This window comes from Cyprinus carpio, chromosome B24 (genome assembly GCF_018340385.1).
Source record: "Cyprinus carpio isolate SPL01 chromosome B24, ASM1834038v1, whole genome shotgun sequence".
Lineage (NCBI taxonomy): Eukaryota > Metazoa > Chordata > Actinopteri > Cypriniformes > Cyprinidae > Cyprinus > Cyprinus carpio.
The window spans coordinates 14,113,217-14,136,563 of record NC_056620.1 but is presented as its reverse complement, the minus strand read 5'-3'; the positions used below and the strand labels follow the sequence as shown (position 1 = coordinate 14,136,563).

At 37.7% G+C, this 23,347-nt stretch overlaps 3 protein-coding genes across 3 annotated transcripts; 1 reads left to right on the top strand and 2 right to left on the bottom strand.

The window, feature by feature from the left end:
- Window positions 1–283: 283 nt before the first annotated feature.
- si:ch211-140b10.6 (protein POLR1D-like) lies at window positions 284–2,064 on the bottom strand. Its single transcript, XM_019067542.2, has 3 exons — window positions 1,812–2,064; window positions 1,288–1,362; window positions 284–1,139 (listed from the first exon to the last, which is right to left on the bottom strand). The coding sequence occupies exons 1-3, from the start codon at window positions 1,832–1,834 to the stop codon at window positions 761–763; spliced, it is 477 nt and encodes a 158-aa protein (XP_018923087.1). The 5' UTR covers window positions 1,835–2,064; the 3' UTR covers window positions 284–760.
- Window positions 2,065–3,082: 1,018 nt separating this feature from the next.
- Window positions 3,083–19,905, top strand: lnx2a (ligand of numb-protein X 2a). Its single transcript, XM_042752015.1, has 11 exons — window positions 3,083–3,221; window positions 7,099–7,615; window positions 11,308–11,531; window positions 12,543–12,680; window positions 12,998–13,197; window positions 14,147–14,515; window positions 15,848–16,027; window positions 16,354–16,531; window positions 17,539–17,764; window positions 18,551–18,709; window positions 19,368–19,905. Exons 2-11 carry the CDS (start codon window positions 7,212–7,214, stop codon window positions 19,501–19,503), a joined length of 2,214 nt encoding a protein of 737 aa, XP_042607949.1. The 5' UTR covers window positions 3,083–3,221; window positions 7,099–7,211; the 3' UTR covers window positions 19,504–19,905.
- An 807-nt stretch (window positions 19,906–20,712) lies between these two features.
- On the bottom strand, window positions 20,713–23,041 carry gtf3ab (general transcription factor IIIA, b). The gene is made up of 9 exons (XM_019067525.2): window positions 22,846–23,041; window positions 22,622–22,716; window positions 21,999–22,095; window positions 21,826–21,914; window positions 21,672–21,745; window positions 21,489–21,572; window positions 21,183–21,415; window positions 21,038–21,091; window positions 20,713–20,967 (listed from the first exon to the last, which is right to left on the bottom strand). Exons 1-9 carry the CDS (start codon window positions 22,960–22,962, stop codon window positions 20,836–20,838), a joined length of 975 nt encoding a protein of 324 aa, XP_018923070.1. The 5' UTR covers window positions 22,963–23,041; the 3' UTR covers window positions 20,713–20,835.
- Window positions 23,042–23,347: the final 306 nt, after the last annotated feature.

The window sequence follows — 23,347 nt, the reverse complement described above, 5'->3', positions numbered from 1 at the left end:
TCTTTTGATTTAAATTAAATGTCACGTGGACGGTGAGATGCGAGCAACCAGGTGGATCACGGACACTGAGCCTTACTTCAGACTCTTTGTTAGAAATAAGAGGATGAATGGTGATAAAATATGCTTGCTTAGTGGCGACAGTAAAGCTTGGGCAAACACGTCTAACCGCCGCAAAGGAATGATAATGACATTTAAAATGAAATTTAAGTCGCCCATTGAGGAAAATCTCAGGCGCAATAATACATTCTGGCACCACGCACTGAATGGATGAATAACAGAAACGTCGCCAACAAACACTCACGTTTATTGCACAAACGTTACAACCCAAAGACCATTATTGAGAAAATATTAATTATTGCTGATAAGTAATTACGACTGTAGCTACGAACGTCATGTTTATTGCTGGTTAAGTTTTAATTTACACAAAGTTATAATATAACATATATACTTAGTGTGTACACACGCACAAAGTATACATGTTTATACAAACAATAAAATTATATGTAAAAAAAAAAAAAAATCAAGGAAACAAGGATACACAATGACCTATTAAAATAGTTCTGAAATTATATTTAACAGCCTCTCTCAATACTCAAATTCTGTATTTTAGTTGTTTTAAAAATGCTATTTTAATATTATTGTTCAGCAATATGATGCAAATGGAAATTTGCTGAATGCCTTCATATTGTTGTAGGCATTCATATGACATGTGGAGATCTCGTGTGCTCAAAACAAAAAAAGCCACAAAGAGAGTGTTACATCACTTCCCCCCTCTGTCAGTGTATTTTTTGACATCTGGGGAACTGTCCTGCACTGGTGAGCGAGATCGAGTCCTATTTGACTTCCGGGAGAGGCGAGGGGAGCGTCTTCTTCGGGATGGTGAATGATTGCGTGAGGAAGAGCGGTGTTTGGAAGTGTGCGAATGAGAGTCAGAGTGGTATCTTTTGTGTGAATAGTCTTTTTTGTGATTGCACTTTTCACAGTCCGTGTTGTGATGCTTTTCACAAGCTCTTTTGTACCTAGGTTCATCTCTTCCCCTCTCCGAAGCGCGTTGATTTGTAGGCTGATGCGTCACAGCAGAGGAACGAAGAGTGTTTAGCAGAAAGCGCTTGTTTGTGCTTCCCAGCGGACATTTCATCCTAGAAAACAGCAAATTAACAAGCTTTTAGATTCAAGATACATAAGGAAATTCTGAAAAGTATTCATTTATAGGATATAAAGCCTTCTAAACTGTAAGGACAGCACATAAATTGTCCTGCACGTTTCAACATGATTATCTATACTTACCATCCAGTAGCACCCATTGTCTCAGCACGGACTTTTGCTCTGCTAGTTTCTTTAAGGAGCTCCTCCACTGCTTTCCTGTTGGAGTAAAGAATATTTACACGAGTGAAAGAAACGGGTAACTGCATGCTGTAACCTACGGGCCCGAAGCACTTATTGTTTCATTTTCATTACTGACTGCAGGGACAGTATTTAGAATTTCTATAACGTTAATGCTTAATTGTATTGACAGTACTATGATCTTTAAGGCAGTTGCTCTCAATTACAACTAACGTAATGTTGTTATCACAGCACAGAACAGGAAGCACATGGTTGCTTTTTATATAAATGAATAATTCTTTCCTTGTAAGATATCGGAGATGATTGCTACATGTAGTGTGATACCTGACCACATATTACCAACACATCTTCACTGAGCGTTAAACAGCTGCACTCAGCCGGGTCACACATTAAACATAACAGCAGCATAAATAGCCCGCTAAATCGGTTGTAAGCAAAAAAAAACAGTATAATAAGGAATCTCATACCTTTCTAGTTCACTTTCATCCATGATTTATTTAAACTCAAATGAATTCGGCGTTAAATTTTAATTCGTTTCAGCTCTGCTTGCTAACTGGTGTTATTAACTATACTTGAGAACCCAAATTAGGACCCCGTTTGACTCATCAAAGTCCTAACCTAAAAAACGGATGTAAAATATAACCTACGTCAGCTGCGGACATAAGCACGACAGCAAAATTCACACTAAAATTTGGAACCTTTCTGTATATATAATTAATAACTACAGCGTCTAAAAACCATACACAGTCTATGCTTAAAACATAAGGGCGCATTTCAATCAGGCACCTAAATGGTCACACCTGCTATTAGATTGACAACGAGAGTTCCCGCCTCCCGAGTCCGACAGAAGTTCCTCGAATCGGTTCTTTTGAACAGTTCGTCTAAATAAAGAATGATTCGGTGGTTCTTTACGTCATTACATGGTCCCTTGGAATATTACATGCTCTAAAACGTTCCAGTGCATTCTCTAAAAAGCTATTTAGGCTTAACATTTAATAAATAAGGGTCTTTATTTTAATATCATGTGTCCTAGTTCAATTTGTTATAACCAGGAAATCCACTAATTGGAACTTAAGTATAATTTGCATTTACAATAACCAAAAATAAAATTCATTTATATCTATTGGTTGTAAATTAATTAATGATATTTGAAATTAACCTATGCATTAAAAGCAACTTTGTTCTGCCTTGGCGTTTGATTTTGTTGATAAATCATACAATCAAGTCATGCATATATTTCCAGAGCCTTTTATTTGTAACATTTTTGCTATCCGGCTATAAAGTAACTTGACCATTCAGATCCTAAGTACATTCATTTACATGTAATCATTTAGAAGATTCTTTATCCAAAGCGGCTTACAAATGAAGACAATAGAAGCAATCAAACCAATAACAGAGCAACAATATGTAGCCTACTGTAAGTGCTGTGACATGCCCCATGTTAGTCTTACACCTAGCAAGTTTATTTTTTAATAATAAATAAATAAAAATAACAAAGAGTAGCCTAGATATAATAGAAATAGAGCGAGAGCTATTAAAGTGTCAAGATTTTATTGAATTTTTTATACTCATGTTATTTTATTCATATTCATTTAATATATAGTTCACTCCAAAAGCATTTTGACTCGAGAGTCGCTGGGCCGATTCAGTCCAATACTCGCACTAGACCCGACCAGTGTAATAAACAGGTTCAATTGATTCATTCAAAAGAGTCGACTCAAAAGAGCCATTCGTTCACGATTCGGACATCGCTACAAGACAGATACGGGGGTGTTGGACGTGCGGATGCGGCTCGGGCAAGCTGCGGTGGATGTGATTGAGCTCCATGATTCTACCCTCTCGGGGCCAGAGTTCACATCCGAAGGGAACGCAAATAGGTAATGTTATTCAAATACTCAAATTATCACCCGCCGATCCTTTATTACTACACGCATTTGGTTAGATGTCATTGTCGCCTATTGCACGGGTGATATAGCACAGACAGAGAAAGACAATAAACGAAAAAATTACAGCGAGCCGCTCTGTACCAGAAACAGTGAGATATCGATATTTGTATGTGTCATAGATCCGGATTGGATACGCCTTATTAACGAGACAATTCATGCAGGTGGCATCCACAGACATTTTAATTCAACAGAGAAAGCGCCGTCCCCCTCCCTCCATTAATTTATTTTTGTTGCCTACCTGTTTGTGAATGTGCAACCTTTCTGTAAAATAAGGTCAATGTATTGATTTGGAAAAGCAATGCGAGATGGGTGTCAAAAATGGTGGTTTGTGAATAGATCCTGGACTGCAGAATGGAAACATGTCATTGCTACTGAAAGCCGTATAAGCTCAATAAATAAAGACTATAGAGATGTGCATATCATTCTACATGGAGCATGTCAGATATTGTTTGGTTCCTTAGTAGATGTTTAAAGAACAGCCATTAATTTGCATTATTTTGTTATGCCAGTTCAGCTGAACAAACATTTAATTCTTCATCCGCCAGGCAGCCAGATAAGCGCGAATGTGCCATTTTGCAAGCGAGAACACCGACAACTGTGACAAGTAGCTAAAGATACAAGGATACAACAAGTGAGTGGCCTTGAACAGCCCTTGCGGTCAATATCTAAACACTCCCTTGTGATTAAAAGTCATCAGAGGATCCAGCATAGAATTGAAATACTAATGGCAGCTGCCCAAAGGCCATTAGTCCCACATCATGCTATCAAGGGATGAGATTTAAGCACAAGCTGCTTCATTTAGATCAGACTATCCACATTAAGACATTTACAGTGTGCGGGACCAGTGTGCATGGGTATGTGTGTCTGATGAGACATTGACAGGGCTTTGTAGTGGCAACAGAGAAGCCTTGTGTCCTCATGTTTTATTCATGTCCAGCTGCAAGATAAAAACAGAGGCAGGTAGTCACAGAGATGCCGTCGACAGACCAAGCGTGAGGCTGCTCACGGATGCACAGCTGTGGGATACTGTGAATACAGGCGAAGGTTGTAGTTATTGTCGGCCCAATAGAATGCCCCCTGCTGTTTGGTGGCCTCGAAAAGACAGTTATTAGAAGCCCAGTTCAGGGGGTATCAATCTTTTAGATGCTACTGCCCCCGAATTTGATCATCCTCATATAAGGGACTCCCATTTAAAAACTGAATATTTTTAAGGCCCAAAAGTATGTGTACAGTATCATTTGGAAAACATTTAGTTTTTATTATATAGAACATAATCAGGTGAAATGGCATATTGAACACAGACGAAACCGAGGCATTGAGGGATATATACAGTCTGTATAATGGCACACACTATATGATCATAACTTACGACTTTCCATTTCTGACGACAATCCATTGATGGCACTGTACAGTCATGGCCAAAAGTTTTGGCAGTGACATAAATCTGTGTTTTGCAAAGTTTGCTGCCTCAGTATTTGTAGATTATTTTTCCACGTTTCTATGGTATACTGAAAACAATGATAAGCATAAGTTTTAAAAGCTTTTACTGGCAAAAAAATATAATGAGTCAATATTTACAGTGTTGACCCTTGTTCTTCATAACCTCTGCAATTCGCTCTGGCATGCTGGATATTAGCTTCTGGGCCAAATCCTGACTGATGGTGATCAATTCTTGTCTTATTAGTTGATCACAATTTGAGGGCTTCTGCTTGTCCACTCGTCTTTTGAGGACTGACCATAGGTTCTCTATGGGATTGAGATCTGGGGAGTTGCCTGGCCACGGATCCAAAATTTCAATGTTATGATCTTTGAGCCACTTCCTTATCACTCTTGCTTTGTGACATGGTGCTCCATCATGCTGGAAAATGCACGGATCATCTCCAAATTGCTCATGGATTGTTGGAAGAAGTCACTCTTGCAGGACGTTTTGATACCATTCTTTATTCCTGGCAGTGTTTTTGGGCAGACTTATGAGAGAGCCCACTCCCTTGATTAAAAAGCAACTCCACACATGGATGGTCTCAGGATTCTTCACTGTTGGCACATCACAGGAGTCATGGTAGCGTTCACCTTTTCTTCTCTGAATAATCGATTTTCTAGATGTCCCAAACAGTCAGAAGAGAGCATCATCAGAGAAAATAACTTTGTACCAGTCTTCTGCTTTCCAATCCTTGTACTTCCTGCAGAATTTCAGTCTGTCCTTGACGTTTTTCTTATAGAGAAATGGCTTCTTTGCTGCTGCTATTCCTGAGCAAGCTCTCCAGCACTGCTGGAGACACGATTACAGCTGACTCCTCAGGAGGAGACGGTCCTGGCGCTTGTTGGACACTCTGGGACGTCCTGAAGACTCCTTCACTGCAGTCGAACCTCTCTCATTGAAGTTCTTGATGATCTGGTAAATGGTTCTTTCAGGTGCAATATTCTTTGTAGCATTTTACTTGCATGTGATGCCATTTTGATGCAAAGTGATGATGGCTGCACGTGTTTCTTTGAAGGTAACCATTGCTAACAAGAACAGAATGATTGGAAGCGCTTCTTCCCTCCATCAGTCTGCTCTTACAATCTATTTAGTATGATAGTGATTTTACCTGACTAGCACTCATTCACACTTTCACATGTGCTGCTGATATGATTAGTCGCTTCATGTTAACTGGTCATTTTGTGTCAGGATCAAAAAACAGTGAAATATGTTTGTTTGTTTTTTTTGTGAAAAGTAAATTTTTTTGGCCAATGAAGCTTTTAGCAATTATTTAAAATGCATCTGAACACTATACACAATAATCTAGAAACAATGTGAATGAACACCACAACAGCTTAAGCAGCAAATTTTACAAAACACAAAATTTATATCACTGCCAAAATTTTGGCCATGATAGTACTTCTATCCCTCACAGCCTCATTTTCAATCTTGTCAAAAATTAAATATAGTGCTACCCTGACTAAGGTCTATTTTTGCCTGCTCACTACATCTTAGTAATGTACTATTAAATGTATTGTTTATTTTTTATATCATATTTTTTTTTTTTTTTCTCTAGACATTTTTCACAGACCCCAGTTTAGAAAACCCCTGGTGTAGGTAACAAACAAATGAAAAATCTGTCATATTTACTGACCCTCATGCTTTTCCACTCCTGTATGACTATTTCTTTCAGCTAACGCAGATGTCAAGATTTTCTGTGACGAATAGCTACTAAACCAGTGTGATTTGAAATACAGCACACAGATCAGCTTTATGTTTCTTTATGGTGCTTTTTGGAGGCCCAGTCATTCACCGTAGTTATACTCTGAAAAAATACTCTTTCACTGAAGAAAGAAAGTCAGGTTTGAATTGACATAATGTGAGTAAATTCAGAGAGAATGCTAACTGTTCCTTTAAATCTACAATGTATCAAATTAAGAAACAGGGCCTTCAGAGGAATGATTTTAATTAGAATCTGTTTGGTTTTGATTAATATTTGTATTTAATGACTCGGATGAGTTTGCACCCACCCCCCAATCTGGGTTTTCTGAACAAATGTTATCAATTCAAATCTTATACAGTATCTATTTTTGTCCTCTTCTCTTGCCCCCCATTCTCACTTTCACATCAAAACCTCTTGACTCTGTGCTCCCTGCCTCAATCCAAGATAATTCTCTGTCTGCTGGATTGAAAGATTGCTCCAGGCGAGAGAGCAAGAGATTACACTGTCAGATTAATGTGCAGGAGTAAACCCACACTGCTCTGCAACATAATCTCATCCTCACAACACATGGCACACACAAACACGTTCTCTCATTCAGAACAGTTACCTCACTTCTTCTCCTTCAGGGTGATGTAACACCGTCTACCAGGGGGTGGCCGTCCCCTGCCGGAGTCGCACAGCCTCTGACGCCCCCGTAACCGAGCCACTGAGTGTGTTTGTGAAGCTGTAGCCGAGCACAATGGGCAGTCTGGGAGAGGGAGTGGACCCGGGCATGGTGAACGAAGCTCTTCTGGAGGCCCTTTGCTCTGAATGTGGACAGATTCATCGCACCTGGGAGAACCATCTTTATAACTATCGTCTGGAAGTGGATGATGATTTGGTGTGCCACATCTGCCTTCAGCCATTAGTTCAGCCCCTGGATACACCATGTGGCCACACCTTCTGTGCCCGCTGCCTGCGAAGCTTTCTGCAGGAACGGGACTTTTGTCCGCTGGACCGCGCGCATCTGCAGCTGCAGGTCTGCCGGCGCTCCAGCATTCTGGTGCACAAGCTGCTGGATAAGTTGTCGGTCACCTGTCCACTGACGCCTTCTTGTTCTCTCAGCATGCCACGCTGTGACCTGGAGGCACATCTCAAACACAGGTAAAATACTCATTAATATTCACACTATTTAATATCAAATGCAAAAATAAACATATTATGGTTGTATTCTTATGCAGTGAAAAATTTAGTGTAGGATTCGATGAATTAAAGGTAAAAATTTAAAGTGGAAAAACTGGAATAGTGTTTTCTTGTGAAAAATGTACTTAAAGGAATAGTTCACCCAAAAATGAAAATTCTGTCATTCATCACTCACCCTCATGTTGTTCCAAACCTGTAAAGCCTTCGTTCATCATCAGAACACAAATTAAGATATTTTTATGAAATCCGAGAGCTCTCTGACTCTGTATAGACAGCAAGGGAACTACCATGTTCAAGGTCCAGAAACATACCAAAAGCGTTGACAAAATAGTCCATGTTCAAATCAGTGGGTCAGCTTTTATTTTGTAAAGCTACCTGTATACATTTTGTGTGCAAAGAAAACAAAAATAATGACTTTATTTGTCAATTCTTCTCTTCTGTGTCACAGTCCACAGCCATTCATGATGCCATGCGTGTGCATTCCTCTGCTCATAAACAAGGCGCAGCGCATGCATGTGCTACGTGAGCAGCATCACACGCATGTGTCATACTGTCGTGAATGGCAGCGGACAGTGGCGCAGAGAAGAATTGCTGAATAAAGCCATTATTTTTGTTTTCTTTCCACACCAAAAGGATTCTCGTAACTTCATAAAATGACGGTTGAGCCACTGATGTCACATGGACTATTTTAACAAAGTTCTTACTTTTCAGGGAACATTTCAGTTATTTTGCTGTCTATGAAGGGTCAGAATCCTCTAGGATTACATCAAAAATATCTTATTTGTGTCCCAAAGATGAACAAAGGTCTTACATTTTTGGAACGACATGAAGGTGGGTAATTAATGAAAGAATTTTCATTTTTGGATGAACTATCACTTTAAATAATCTTTGTTTTATTTACAACTTTGCAAACCCATTTTTTTTTACAGTATAGTTCAAACAGTAGAACATAACACTAGCAAAGTCAAACTCATGGGTTTGATTCCTAGAGAATGCAAGAACTTGAAATATACATATCTAGTAGGCCTATATCTTGAAAGAAATATATATCTTTATATATACGTCTTGAATGTACTGTAAGTTTTCTATAAAAGCATCCCAAATGTGTAAACATACAAGTAATGGTTACATATTTAACACAAGACTGTGGACTGTAAGGAAAAAATCTTGTTGCCTTTGCAGCCAAGAACCACCCAGTTAAAGAAGAAGTCATCTGACTGGCATGTAGAGCGTCCAACCATATTTGGCTCATTCCAAAAAAAAAAAAAAAAAAACGTTTTTTTTTTTTCTTGACAGGAATGGTATTCTTTCTTGTGTTGACATATGAACTTTTTTGTGAATGTTTAAAGATACACAAACATAAAGAGGGCCTCAAATCCAACAGATAAGCCAGAAAACAAGTGACATTTAGAGTCAGGTTAAGTACTTCAGTGTATGTTCTTCAGAAGCATTCATTGTACCAGCCTGCAAATTTGTTTTCAGGCAGGCTGATAAAATAATGTGCCAGTCAGCCAATCAGATTGGAGATAATTTTTTGATCTTTTTGTCTCTTCCTCAGCTAAAGAGGTGGTCTTAATAGACTTTGAGCATGCAAAATTTCTTTGGACACTACAAAGGACAAGATATGACACATGACGCCTTTTTTAAAAACATAATTTCAAAAAACAAAAATATACAATACTTAAACAGTATAATATAATATAATATAATATAATATAATATAATATAATATAATATAATATATTTTAATATAATATAATATAATATAATATAATATAATATAATATAATATAATATTAAAACTTATACAGTGCACTATGCTCCTGCAATGTTGCAAACCTTTAGTTTCCAAGTTTGTGTTCTTTTAGATCAGCTAAAAGGTCACAATATGATGTATCATTCTTCTAATGGTCACATGACTTTACTTGATATAATTTTGCAGGTCAAGGAGTTTACCAAACTTGAACTTGTAATGCAGTGAACGTCCAGTGAGCTTGTGTTTCCATTCTCCTGCATTTGCGTGCCTATGAATGCCCCTGAAGACCATCTCAAATTCAGATAAATAAAAATTCAATTATTAGTAGTAGTACTACCAGAAAGTGTTACATAATTGTTGTTGTTTTTAATGCTATGTTATGTTTTTATTTTTATTTTTGGATAAGATTATTATTTTTAAAGAATTATGTTTGTTAAATTATGAGTAAACCCTAAATAAACCTCATCAACATGCAGAATACAACAGTTTAACTTTAGCATTACCACATGTCTGAGGAGCTTCTGAGTCAGAACATGCAGAAGCAACAAATATCATACTCAGGTACCTGTTGGAGTAAGACAATGAAGCCCAGCAGACAAAGGCTCCAGTGACTTTTGGAGTCACTTTCTTGTGAGTGGAGCCTGCTGGGCTTGATCTGACTTCCCGTCTGGGGATTATTTGCCCCTTTGTCATGTGATGGGAGATTAGTCGGTCCTGTGTAATGCACTGGACAGCAGCAGTTTCATATTCTCTTCAGCCATGCTGGGAAACTTCAACACTAGAAATCTTTTCAACCACTTCTTCTGTGAGACTGCCAAGGGCAACCCAGAGCTATGGTGAGTTAGAGAGTCCAGTATGGTATTTTGTACTAAGAGTTAACAGAGAGTGGTATAAATTTTAAGAATAGTTCTGGTGCACAAGATAGGATTGAATGGTGCCTTTGGAAGAACTGAAGGTCTTGGCCTTCTGAGGGTTCGGTGTAGATTCTGAAGCCAAACGTGAGTTGAATAGTTCAAAGCTGAGTTAGCTCACAAATCACAGGACAAATTAGCTAAAGTCTCAACTGTTTTTGTAAAAACAAGTAGGAAAAAATGGAAGTTATTAAAGTTATATCATCATCTATACTCCTTAATTTACTTTTATTTGCAAGAATGTTTTATTTATATCTTAATGGAAGAAGACCCAAGAAGATTAACCTTAACCAGGCGCTAACACCTTCCTAAGAGAAGGCTGAGTTACTTCCAGAATTAGCCGTCTTCTCTTAGCTGTGTTTGCAATCTGGTGCTTTCTTGTTATACTATGAGACCTCAGCATGTAATACTATCCTACAGGTCTTTGTCCCCACTGATGCGTAGAGTAATTAATTAGCGCTGTTAATTATATGACAGTCATGTTAGTGAAATGCTGAAATCCTCCAAGCTCAAAGGCAAAGAAAGATCCCATAGATTTACTGGACCAGTGTTGTTATTGTTAACTAAAAGTAAAACTAAAACTAATAAAAAGTGGATTTTGGTCATTGAAATTAAAAAAATAAAAAATAAAAATAATCCAAACAAAAACTAATGAAAATGTCTAAAAAAGTATAAACTATAATTAAAACTGATAAAAATATTCATCCAAAATGTTAATAAATACACTATATAATAATATATATATAATACTTAACACAACACTGCACTAGACTGGGTTTGGGAATACAATATCAGGACCTTTACTTTACTGTAGGTTCCTGGAATAGCATCTGCCCTGAGGATGTAGCGCAAGGTTTCTCATGTAATTTGCTTCCTTTTTCTTGCCTTTGTCTTCCATTTCATGTCAGCCGGACCTCTGTGTACCTAGCCTCCCAAATGTTTCATTTATTGTGTTTGTATGTTTGCATCTATGTGTATGGGTCTAGGTGTCCTGGAACACACAGTCAGCGAACAAAGCTGGAGCGGACACGGATGGAGGGAAGTGAGGACAAGGTCACGGCGACCAACCCTCCCAGATCCCCCCAGACTGAGATGAAGGAGAGTACGCCATCACCACCTGCTGGATCCACCGCATGCAACAATGTTCCTACATTGACAGAAGAGCCTGGCGTAGACAACCCTGCCTTTGAAGAAAGCACTGAAGAAGACAGTGAGTACCCTAAGCAGGGCCGCGACTACCAATAATCAGATATAGCAAAATTTTCACTTCCAGTAGTTGGTATTCTTGAGGCAGTTCTGCTGCACTCCATGAAACAGTGTGCTCTGTATTGTTGACATTTTTAGGGTGGCCTGCTTAACAGTGCTTCTTAAACGTTAAAATGTTTGAGTTGGCCAATCAAATAAAAGACGATGGGTCTTATTGGACACAGAACCTAAATCTCATTCGCCACTTTAGTCTTAACAGCGAAAGAGTTTAAGAAGTAGCTAAATATTTAATATTTGACAGCTCTTTAATAATAGAAATGTTATACTGAAAATTGTATATTTTTAGGGAATTTTTAATTTTTTTATATTTGAATGCTCTTTAATAATAGAAATGTTTTAGCATAGTAGGCATATGATTAAGAGTGATTGTGTGCATATTTTAAAAACACTAGAAATATTATTTAATATTAAATTAAATATATGTAATTTACATCTAATTTACATATGTATGCAAATAGTTCATATGCATTACAATATATTTTTCTTTCTTTGCCTTTTTGTTTATTCCCTTAAACCTTTTAAATCCTTTAATAAAATTCCATTGAAAATACCAATAAAACTATGCCTTACAATTTATTTATTTACTTTTTGGTCCTCCACCAATGCATTGACTGTAACTATAAATTTCATGATATGAATTAGCATTAGCAACTTGAACTCACTTGAACTTGGTTAATTCCAGTCGAGACTTGCATTAGAACATATTGCAAAGCTAACACAATAAACAAATAATACAAAATATTACATTAAAAAAATACATAGCATACACAAATATTAGGTTAAATAGTCCATTTTAATCAAATGGACCATTTTTTATCAATACTTTTTTTATATAGTTTATTCCATTAGGGATTTAAATTAGCACATGTTGCTAAGCTAACATAATACTCAGTGGTGACTTACATGTTTTATGGAGTGAAATTTATATTTTCAGCTGTCTTTTTGTCCCTCAAAGGTGTCCATGGTTTAGAGTGCGCTCCTCCTCGAGTAAAGCGTCCTCTCAGCAACCCGTGCATTCATCTTCTCCGCACTGGCAGTTCTGCCTCTTCAGGATGGGACTTTGTTGAAACTCTGCCTCTTTCTGCTGAAGAAGGTATGATTATTACACAGTCCTAGACTAAACCACTTTGTTTCTTAAAGGAATATTTCACCCAAAAATTAACATTTTGTCATCATTTACCCGCCCCAGTTTTCCCCATTCCCCTTTGAGTTCCATTGTATTTCTTTCCCTACTATGGAAGTCAATGGGGAATGGGGAAGACTGTTTGGCTCTTCAAAATATCTTCTTTTGTGTTCAACATACAGGTTTGGAATGGCATGAGGGTGAATAAATGATAACAAAATTTTCATTTTTGGGTGAACTATCCCTTTAAATGCCTTTGTTTGGGTTCTATACGTCTTGTTCTTCAGGATGTGTGAAACTTCCATCTCTACCTGAGGGAGAAATCACAACTATTGAAGTCCATCGTGCAAACCCCTACATAGAGCTGGGCATAAGTATTGTCGGTGGAAATGAGACCCCCCTGATAAATGTGGTAATACAGGAGGTGTACCGTGACGGTGTTATAGCTCGAGACGGACGGCTGCTGGCTGGTGACCAAATACTTCAGGTATTGTTGTTGCTGTTCCAAAATAACCATCTGATTAAAAAAGCCATTTCACTGCTATTTACAGATCAGCCCTGATACTTTAATCAGTCTCTAAAGAGCTTTAATGAATAGTGGCTGCAGAATCACTATCTGCATGAACAGATGCAGAACAGCATTCTTCAAACTGACATTCACCAAAATATGTGACCTGCTTCATCATTTTGACCCAGAAATACATTTTAAGCTTCATGCATTGACTTAAAAAGTAACGTCTCTCGTTTTAAATTATATAATTGTTTCAGTTTGAACAACTGAGATATAATTTAATTTAAATTGCATCTCTATATAAACAGAATTAGACAAAATTATTCAATTAAATGAATTAGACAGAATTTGATATTTGACAATTTGGAGATTTATCAAACATTTTGTTGAATACTTTTATTCAGCAAGGAAGAATTCAATTGATTAAGGGTAACAATAAAGAAATTTATATATACATATATATATGTGTGTGTGTGTGTGTGTGTGTGTGTATTCCTTTAAGTTATATATCTATTATTTTATTTTATTAAATTAATTATATATTTCCTCAAATTAGTGCTATTCTTTTGAACTTTATATATTAATCTGAGAATCCTGAAAGAAATGTATCTTAAGCAGCAAATCAGCATATTATCATGATTTCTGAAGGATCATGTGACACTGAAAATTCACATGAAATATAATACATTTTAAAATATATTCAAATAGAAACAGTTCTTTTAAATTGTAATAATGGTTCACAATATTGCTGTTTTTACTTACTTTTGGTAAATAAGAGACTACTTTCAAAAAATGAAAAATCTTTTACATTTAGAGCATCTTCGTCGAAATCTCTTCGTCGCTAACAGCTCAACTACTCACACAAAAGCTTGGCCCGTATGTCAAACCCATTAATTTTTCCTCTACATTTCCCGTTTGTGTGCAGGTGAACAACGTAGACATCAGTAACGTGCCCCATCACTTTGCTCGCTCTACACTGGCCCGTCCCTGCACCATCCTGCAGTTGACAGTTCTGAGAGAGCGCCGCTGTTCTGCCAGGCCACCTGTGGCAACTGCTACGCCCAAGGGCAGCCCTGCCAGCATACGCATCACCCTGCACAAGCGGGAATCATCAGAGCAGCTGGGGATCAAGCTGGTGCGGCGTACAGATGAAGCGGGTGTGTTTATCCTGGACTTGCTGGACGGAGGGTTAGCCGCTAAAGACGGACGACTTTGCAGCAACGACAGAGTGCTGGCCGTCAACGAGCATGACCTGAGACATGGCACGCCTGAGCAGGCAGCTCAGATTATACAGGTAGAGAGAAAGCATGTGTGTGGGGCGGTTCAGGTCAAGATAAGGACACTGGTAGACCTTTGCTAACTGATAAATGGCTGATATTTATAATGAAAAATAAAATACTAAAAGTGAATTTAAGCATCACAGCATTTTAATGTAAAGTATGAAATCTAGATATTCATTTTGAGAATTGATAAAGTTTACATTTAACAGTGTTATTCAGTTATCAGTGTTGTTAAACATTAACTTTAAGTGAGCAATAGATGACAGTAAAGGTAATTTAATAACCTTTATTTCATTTTAGTGTTATTTTAGTATTAAGTTTTATCGTATTTACTAATATTTTTAATTAACAAATTTTTTATATTTTTAGTTTTTATTGTAAGTGTAGTAATTTTGTTATTTTCTCATCATTTACATTTTTTTAATTAGCTTTAGCTGTATTTTATTCCATTTTAAGTTTTAGTAATTTTTTTTACTTTTGAAAAATGTTTTATAAAAAAATTATGTTTTGGTAAGTTTTTCTTCTAATATTTATATTTTATTTTATTTCAGCATAAGTTTTATTTAGTAAGTTTTAAATTTAGTTTTATTAATTTTAGTTTTACATTTCTAATTTTCAGTTAAGATTTTGTAAGTTTAAGTTTTTCATGTGATATTTAAATTTAAATTAAATTTAAAAATTTAAATTTAAAATATATTATATTATATATATATTATATATATGATATTTATATCTTATTTTAGCTTTATTTAAATTAAATTGCACGTGTTAGATAATTAGGTAATACGATACAAAAATGTCTAATATCGGCCACTTACCAATATGATTACAAATATATTTTGCATTCTTAAATACTGGATGAAAACAATCCATAGCCTTACACTGAAAGAGGGCTTCAGCCATATCTAGAGCCCAGAAAACCATTCAGTAACAACCTAGCAACCGCATAGTTCATCCTGACAACCACCCTAGTGTGGTGGTGACTTTTGCTCCAGCAACACCGCTCAACATTTTCTTCAGAAAATAAACATCTAGTTTCCTCTATTAAATATTCTCATAATATTACAGCTATTGTCATCTGTGCAAATCTCAGTGCCTGTTTGGGACATTAGGACACCGTCTCTGCTGCCCTGCTCAGAGGGTAATGTGATTGATAGTATCTTTATGTCTACGTGAGCTGCTTTCTCCCATCTGGCTGCCCCGATCACACAGAGAAAGGGCAGCTAAAACATTATTAGGAATAGCACTGGCAGGCAGCAGACTGTCTTTGTTGGATATAAAGCCACCTCGGCACTCAATATAAGAGTATTAGGTATTTATACAGACTGCCTACTGTCATCTTCTAGGCTAGTGGAGAAAGAGTCAATCTGCTGATTAGCCGGTCCAGCAAGCAGACTATGGCCGTGCACATAGCCTCCACCTTGACCAGGGACGTTTGGAGCCATGAACACATTCCGCCGCTTCCCTGCACTGCGACCCCAAGCCCTGTCCCAAGTCTGCACCTTGCCAGGTCTTCCACCCAGAGAGTGAGTACAAATGCCTACGGCCAAGAGCGAGAGCAAGTCTGTGTGTGTTGCAGAATCTATTTTAGCATCGTGGAGACGTAATTAGGGAGCCCTATTTCCGAAGCATCTGGGTAGCTTCCAGTTTTTCCATGAGTTCAGACCACAACCTTAATTACTCCTTGTTGAATCTATTATGAGATCAATTACGAAGCTGGAGTAGAGCTGCTCCCTTCGGGAAGATGAACATCACTCTACTGAGAGCCGATCAGTGTCAATTTAGAAATGGGCTTCCCTTTTTCCTTCTCCACATTTGAGACAAATTTAGATTTGATGCTTGTGTTTTGTAGGATCTCTCCCAGTGTGTGACCTGTAAGGAGAAACACATCACTGTGAAGAAGGAACCGCATGAGTCTCTGGGTATGACTGTGGCAGGGGGACGGGGCAGCAAGAGCGGAGAGCTGCCGATCTTTGTCACAAGCGTCCAGCCTCATGGCTGCCTGTCACGTGATGGACGAGTAATAAATGGTGGTTTGTTTAATAGGAACAATTTTTTTCTTTTATTTTTGTATATATATTATTTTGACAAGTTTTTGAGTGTTTTTGTGGATATAATATAAATGTGTTTTAAATTTTGAGCCTGTTCACTTTCTTAATACATACCACTGGTCTTATTGCACATGATTCATGTTATTCAGAGGAAAAATTATGCTTATTTTTGTTAGCAATTCCACTCCAAATAATGAGTTTAATAATAAACAAATACATTTAAAACAAATTTCACAAAAGGTACATTTAGTGAATTTTCAGTATTTTTAGAGACACTTATTCAAGTCTCAATTAGTTGTAAGCTGCTTGTGTTTGATTCACCAAAATGAACCAACTCATTAAAGTCATTCATTCAGGAATCAGACTACACTGGTTGAAGTCTCAATAAGTTGTAAGCTGCTTGTGTTTGAGTAATTAGAGTTATTTATTTAAAAATCAGACTACACTGATTGTGCTTTATGCGTTTAAATCTCCAAGAAGAACAGTCATTCCTTTGGGAATCAGACTACTCTGGTTGTACTGTATGTGTTTGATTCACTAAAATAAAACCATCTCATTATTTCTGAAATCAGACTAAACTGGTTGTGCTGCATGTGTCAGTATTTTGAGGAATACACTGTTTCCCACTCGTATCTCTGATGATGAAGTGCACTGAAGCAAAACCTGTCCCCATGCCCTTACCAAAATGTAGTATACTTCAAGTTTATTTTATTAAGTATACTTAAGTAAAGTTCAAGTATATTTTTAAGTATACTTAAATGTCATTTTAAGTATATTTCTGAGAAGTACATAAAGCCCATTTCTGAGAAGTACATAAAAAGTAAACTAAAAGCATACTTTGCTATTTTTAGTTTAAAAGAAGTATACTAATAGCACACTTGAATAAACTTCTTTTTCTTAAGGGTGGGGATTCAGCCGTGTTTCAGTCCTCTCTGTGTGGTTGTTAGGAGTGTCCCTAAGTGTCTTTGTTGTCTCTCATTGCTCAGGGGATGTACTGTTAAGTATTAATGGTCAAGATTTGACCTCTCTGAGCCACAGCGAGGCAGTGGGCACTCTGAAGTCCAGTGCCGCGTCCTGCTCTGTCCAGCTGAGGGCACTAGAGGTGAACACAGTTGAAGAACCAGGCCCGGACGAAGAACTTCTCCCTCCGCACGAAAACGACTATGACGCAAGCTGGTCGCCTTCATGGGTCATGTGGCTTGGACTTCCCAGGTAAGAGTGCAGTCAATCAGATTTTGTAGAACGTCACTTGACACATCGTTTGATGAATGAAAAAAGCGACTCGGCTATTAAAGTGGATGTACTTTTGGAAGAGTCCAAATGGCTCTCTTTGAACTCCACTGGGAGGCTTAAAATAGCATTCTCACCTTGCTGAGCACTGATCCAAATAACCCTAAAATAGTCGAAGCAATCTGGCCAAGACTACCATCATGCCAGGTTCACCTACTTTTTTCCCATCTGAATCTGAGTGGAAACAGCGTTGAAGGGAGAGAATGCAGCTATTTTGATGACTTGCACACAGAAAAAAATCTGTGTTGATGTGTTTTGGATCAGCAGCTTTATGCAGTGCTAACCCACGAGGGGATTATGGCTGTGTCGTGATGTAAACATCAACAGCTGCAGATTATCAGATGAAGCATACATGTGGAAATAACCTGCTTCTAGCCCATTTCAGCCCAGTCTCAGGTCATTCAGTCCAGTCTCACTCCCTCCTTTTTTACTCTGCCCTCCCTTCTGTCCTTCATCATCTGTCCCCTTTGCTTTGGCACCCTTCTGTTTCCTTCTCCGTTCCTGTAATTGTGCCAAATCCTCCATTTCTATATATCTCCTACCAACATGCATCTATTTTTCTGTGTTTCTCCTTTTGTGCTTCTGATTTCTGATGAAATACAATTTTTGATTTCTGGCCGATAAAACAGATGAAAAAAAAAAAAAAATTCTGATGATGCTCACTTGTTTATGCACATCGTTCTCTGTCTTTCTGGTTCTCTGTCACAGCTACCTGCATAGCAGTCATGAGATCGTCCTCCGCAGAAGTCACCCTGGCAGTTGGGGCTTCAGCATTGTTGGAGGTTATGAGGAGAACCACAGCAACCAGGCATTCTTTATCAAGACTATCGTCCTTGGAACACCCGCTTACTACGATGGCCGTCTAAAGTGAGCAAGTGCAACAAAATAAACAATAAACAATGACCTAATGCTTCACTGCTAAATGAGACAGCACTTTCAGCATTACCTTGATTAAAATGTTAAAAAAAAGCTTACATCCCTGGCCATAAGTGTTGCACAAAAGATCATTTTTTGTATATACTTAACAAAAACACTACTATTTTTTCTAACATATTTAATTACAATTATTATTTAATGAAAATATTTATTAATTAACAATATAATATATATTTATATAATTTATTGTATCATAATATTCATAAAATATTTATAATAATTTTTTTATTACTTTTTTTATTAATAAATTACTATTACAATAGAACTTTGCTGAATATCCACCTCCATCCAATCAACAACCAGTAGATAGAAACAAGTCTCTAGAAGTTTTTTTATAAAGATAAACATAGCAACTTTAAACACTCATTTACTTCTGAAAACCAATCAATATTTAGATTGATTTAAGTCTCACAAAACACAATAATGGTACTTGTGGTCAGATCTTAATTCAGGTACCAACCAATTCCGTGAGCTGGTGAGTCACTTAACAAACTGATAACTCAGAGTGAATTGTTCTTTTAACTGATTGATTAAAAACAATTCTTTAGCACTGCATTCACATGATCGCGTGGTTTTGTTTCCCATTCAGGTGTGGTGACATGATAGTGGCTGTAAACGGTCTGTCCACGGCTGGCATGAGTCATTCCGCGCTGGTGCCCATGCTGAAGGAGCAGCGGAGCAGGGTAGCGCTCACCGTCGTGTCCTGGCCAGGAAGCCTGATCTAACCCTGCCAGGACACCATGCCTCACCTCAGACAGCTCTCATATCTGTGTTCTAATGGTCCTGTGTGTTCTACTCTCTGCCACGGAGGCACCATACTGTCAAAGCCAGAGTCTGGGAAAAACGAATGCTTTTACTTGATGCTGAATAAACCAGGCCTTAGAAAACCTGCCACGCCCATGAGGCCACCCCCCTCTGGAGAGCAGCCTTAAGGTCTCCCCTCACCATGCCGATCAGCAGTCCACTCTACCGGAGGTTTTATATACATGTTATCTCTAAATGTGATCTATGTTTGTGAATGTTTGTGTTAAAGAGAGACTGAACAAAAGGTGTATGCGTGCAAGTATGAATGGATGAATGTGCACAGCTGTTTAATAAATCTTTCCCAGTGAGGATACAAGAGTTAAGCCTCAGTTGATGTGCAAAAATGATTTCTAAATCCACTTATAATCAGATTTGATCCAAACAATAATCTTGGAGAAGTCTAATGTTCGTAAGTTCCAAGCTCTGTAGAGATAAAAATACAGGATAAATATTAACCATCCTAAAATGCTTTTAGAAAACCTTTGAAAAGATTAGCAGCAGTATCTCATGGAGGATTTTAGCATTTGGTGCCATCTTTGGGCAACAGTTCAAGGTTTGGCTTGTTAAGCATGTCCCCATTTGCTCACGCTGGAAAATGCCATTGCTACACCATCTGGCAGAAAAAAAAAAAAAAAAAAAAAAAAACACACTACTTTACAATTGTATCAGTGTACACATAGTAAAAACGCCTGAAACAAGGTCTGTGGTTCACACAAGCTCAGGGTATTTTCACGTTTTATTCTACAGCATAAGATACACTGGTAATACCACCTTGTGAATTTTTAAAGCTTTTACTCGTCTTAAACACAAAGACCAGTGGGTAAAGGTTTTCTGTTGCGCATAATGACGATTAATGTCCCTGACAACCTCTGTAGTCCCATTTAGCCAATTGTGAGCAAATACCTTTTCATTTGTAGGTAAACAGTGAAACTCAGTCTACTTTCATAGGCTTTTTGTTTTTAAATCACACTCTTGCAGTGAACAATTTTAAACTTTCAGGGAACTTTTTGTAACCAAAGTGCAAGCGGTTTATAGAGTGCTTCAGACACTTAACATCCAAGTTCAGGTGTTGACTAGTTAACATGAGCAGACATTTCATTATGGTGGAAAAGGAACTTTCACCACAAGAGTTGCAGAAGTGACCATTTATTTTGAAAAGTGATCCAAACTGAAAGTGTTAGGGCGATAAACTGAACGAAACTTGGAAACTGAGAAAACTATGGGACAAAGAGGATTGTTCCATAAAGAAAAAGTTAAGGCAATGGCTTCTTTGATCCCGTCTTGTTCAAGGACACATTTTGCAGACGCTTAGATAGTTGAGCAGCATCTGACAACTTCGTTTTGGATCGAGTCTTCTTGCACTTACGCTGCTTGACTTTTGGCTTCTGTAAGAGATTTAGATGAGCATCTCTAATACATCATGTATTGAAACACACATATTGAACATAAGTTTACCTGTAGTTTTGTCTTCTGAGGCTTATGGACCACAAAATGCCTTTTCAGACTTTCCTGTGAGAAAAAAGGACTCAACTTTAAGATATAAATAACAGAGGGGCGCTTTATGAACTTAAAACAGACTCAAAAATAAATAAAGCCTGACCTCCATAGCAAAGGCTTTACCACAGCCTGCAAAAGGGCAGGCAAAGTCATGCTTCCCTTCATGGAAGACCAGAATATGGTTCTGGAGGTTGAAGTTTGTGGTGTAGCTCTTTTCACAGCCTTCTCTAATGCATTTAAACATGCGCCGCTCCCCAGAATGAACAGATTTTTTGTGCTTCTGCAAAAACCAGGCATTGTGGAACATCTTCTTGCATTGATCACATGGCAGGGTAACTGTAAACAAAATGTTAAAGCACAGGAACTTTACAACTTGAATTCAAATTAATCAAAGTGTCTCTGCACATACCTCTGTGGGAGGTCTTTTTGTGCTTCTGATACTCTGACCAAGTTTTTCCTTTGACATTACAGTACTCCTCGTCACATGGGTAACCTAAAATTTAGGAGGGAAAGTTATGCATCTAAAATGAATCCTAAACTGGATTGTTTGGAGATGTGAAGTTTAGGTTTCTGCCTAATGTACACGCATTACCTTCATGCATCTTCCAGTGTCGTTTTAGAGCTTTAGAGGAAGCAAATTTGTCATCGCATCCCTCAAAGTCACATCTATTAGAATAAAGAATGAGTAACCAATCATAATATAAAAAGCCACCAAACGAAGAACAAGATCTTAAAGCAGCACTTACTCAAAGGGCAACTCATTTGTGTGCTCACAGATGTGAAACTTCAGTTGCTTTTTCTTATGGAACTCCTTTCCACAGCCTTGATGGTTGCACTACAAAATATTGCCAAGACATTTAAACAACTGAATGGATGAATAAAACAACTCTGAAAAATACAAATCATTCAAGTGACTCACCACATAATAGCTCTCTTTTTGGTGGTGAACGTGAGCAACATGGTTCCTCAAGTTGCCAGGTGTGGAAAACGCATCTGAACACCCACTGACTGAGCAGCTTTACCAGTTTCAATCAGCAGAAATGTGCACAAAAGTGGCATTGTAAGGGTAATGTGTGACTACCTATAAAAATCTAGTGAGCTACCTAGCTAGACAGCCTTTGTGTCAGTGTCAACAAATACAGTCAGGGCAACTTACTAGCTCCGCAAGGAGGGAGCATGAGTTTAACATTGAAGTCAGTAGTAAATTGGTTGCGTAAATGATTCAATGATGAAGATTCAGATCACTCGCACTAAAAAAAAAAAAAAAAAAAAAAAACACACACACCATACACCGGCATGACAATGTAACCTGCAAAAATGGCCACCAAACGAGTCTTTTTGATGAAAGGGTGCAAAAGTGTCACTGGCATGACTGAAATCCACACCACTACAGAACTTAAACTTGGAAAAGAGTAATAAACAAAACACCTGCAAAATGCAGGAAAATAAGTAAATAAACCATACTAGATAAATGAGTGAAAACAACTCATGTGTGTCATACGCAAGTAAACAAATAATGTGTGTGTGTTTGTGTGGACTCACAGGTAGGGTTTATCCCCGCTGTGTCTCAGGTGATGTCGGGTGAGCTGGTAACGGGTGCAAAAGCTCTTCTCGCAGTCTCCACAAGCAAAGGGCTTCTGATGAATTATTAAAAAAAAAAAATAATAATAAATAAATAAATAAAAATCTTCGTACTATTATGATCATAACTTGAGTAGCCCATCTAAAACCCAGACAAGATTAAGTTATTGATTGCTGTCACTCACCAGTCCCGTGTGTCTGCAGTAATGCGCTTCCAACTTCCACAGCTTTGAAAACGTCGCTTTACACTCAGCGAAAGAACAGATGAAATGTTTATTCGGATGTTTAAGTCTTTCACCCATGCTAGCCGATTATTAACAGCCACTATCAGTTGTCGGCAGGACGGTGTTCGGCCCACAACACCGGAATTCGATTGAGCTTCGTTTTATTGTGAGTGGAACATACCAACTGCGTGCATTGAGAACTACCAAGTTGCAATTTTAGCGACAAAAACAATGGCGTGAAATGATCATGTATCCTATTAGCTTGCATACAATTTTTTTCATGTATTATTATTATTAATAAAATTGAAAGATACACTACGAATTATTCAATGCTTTCGACTCACTAATTGTAGTGTCGCGCTCTCACAAGTCGTCATGGCTTGTTCCTGATTTGTATAGAGCTACCTGTATATGTTACAAACGCATGACATCGTGTCTGGCCCTCTATGATTATTTTTTTTAT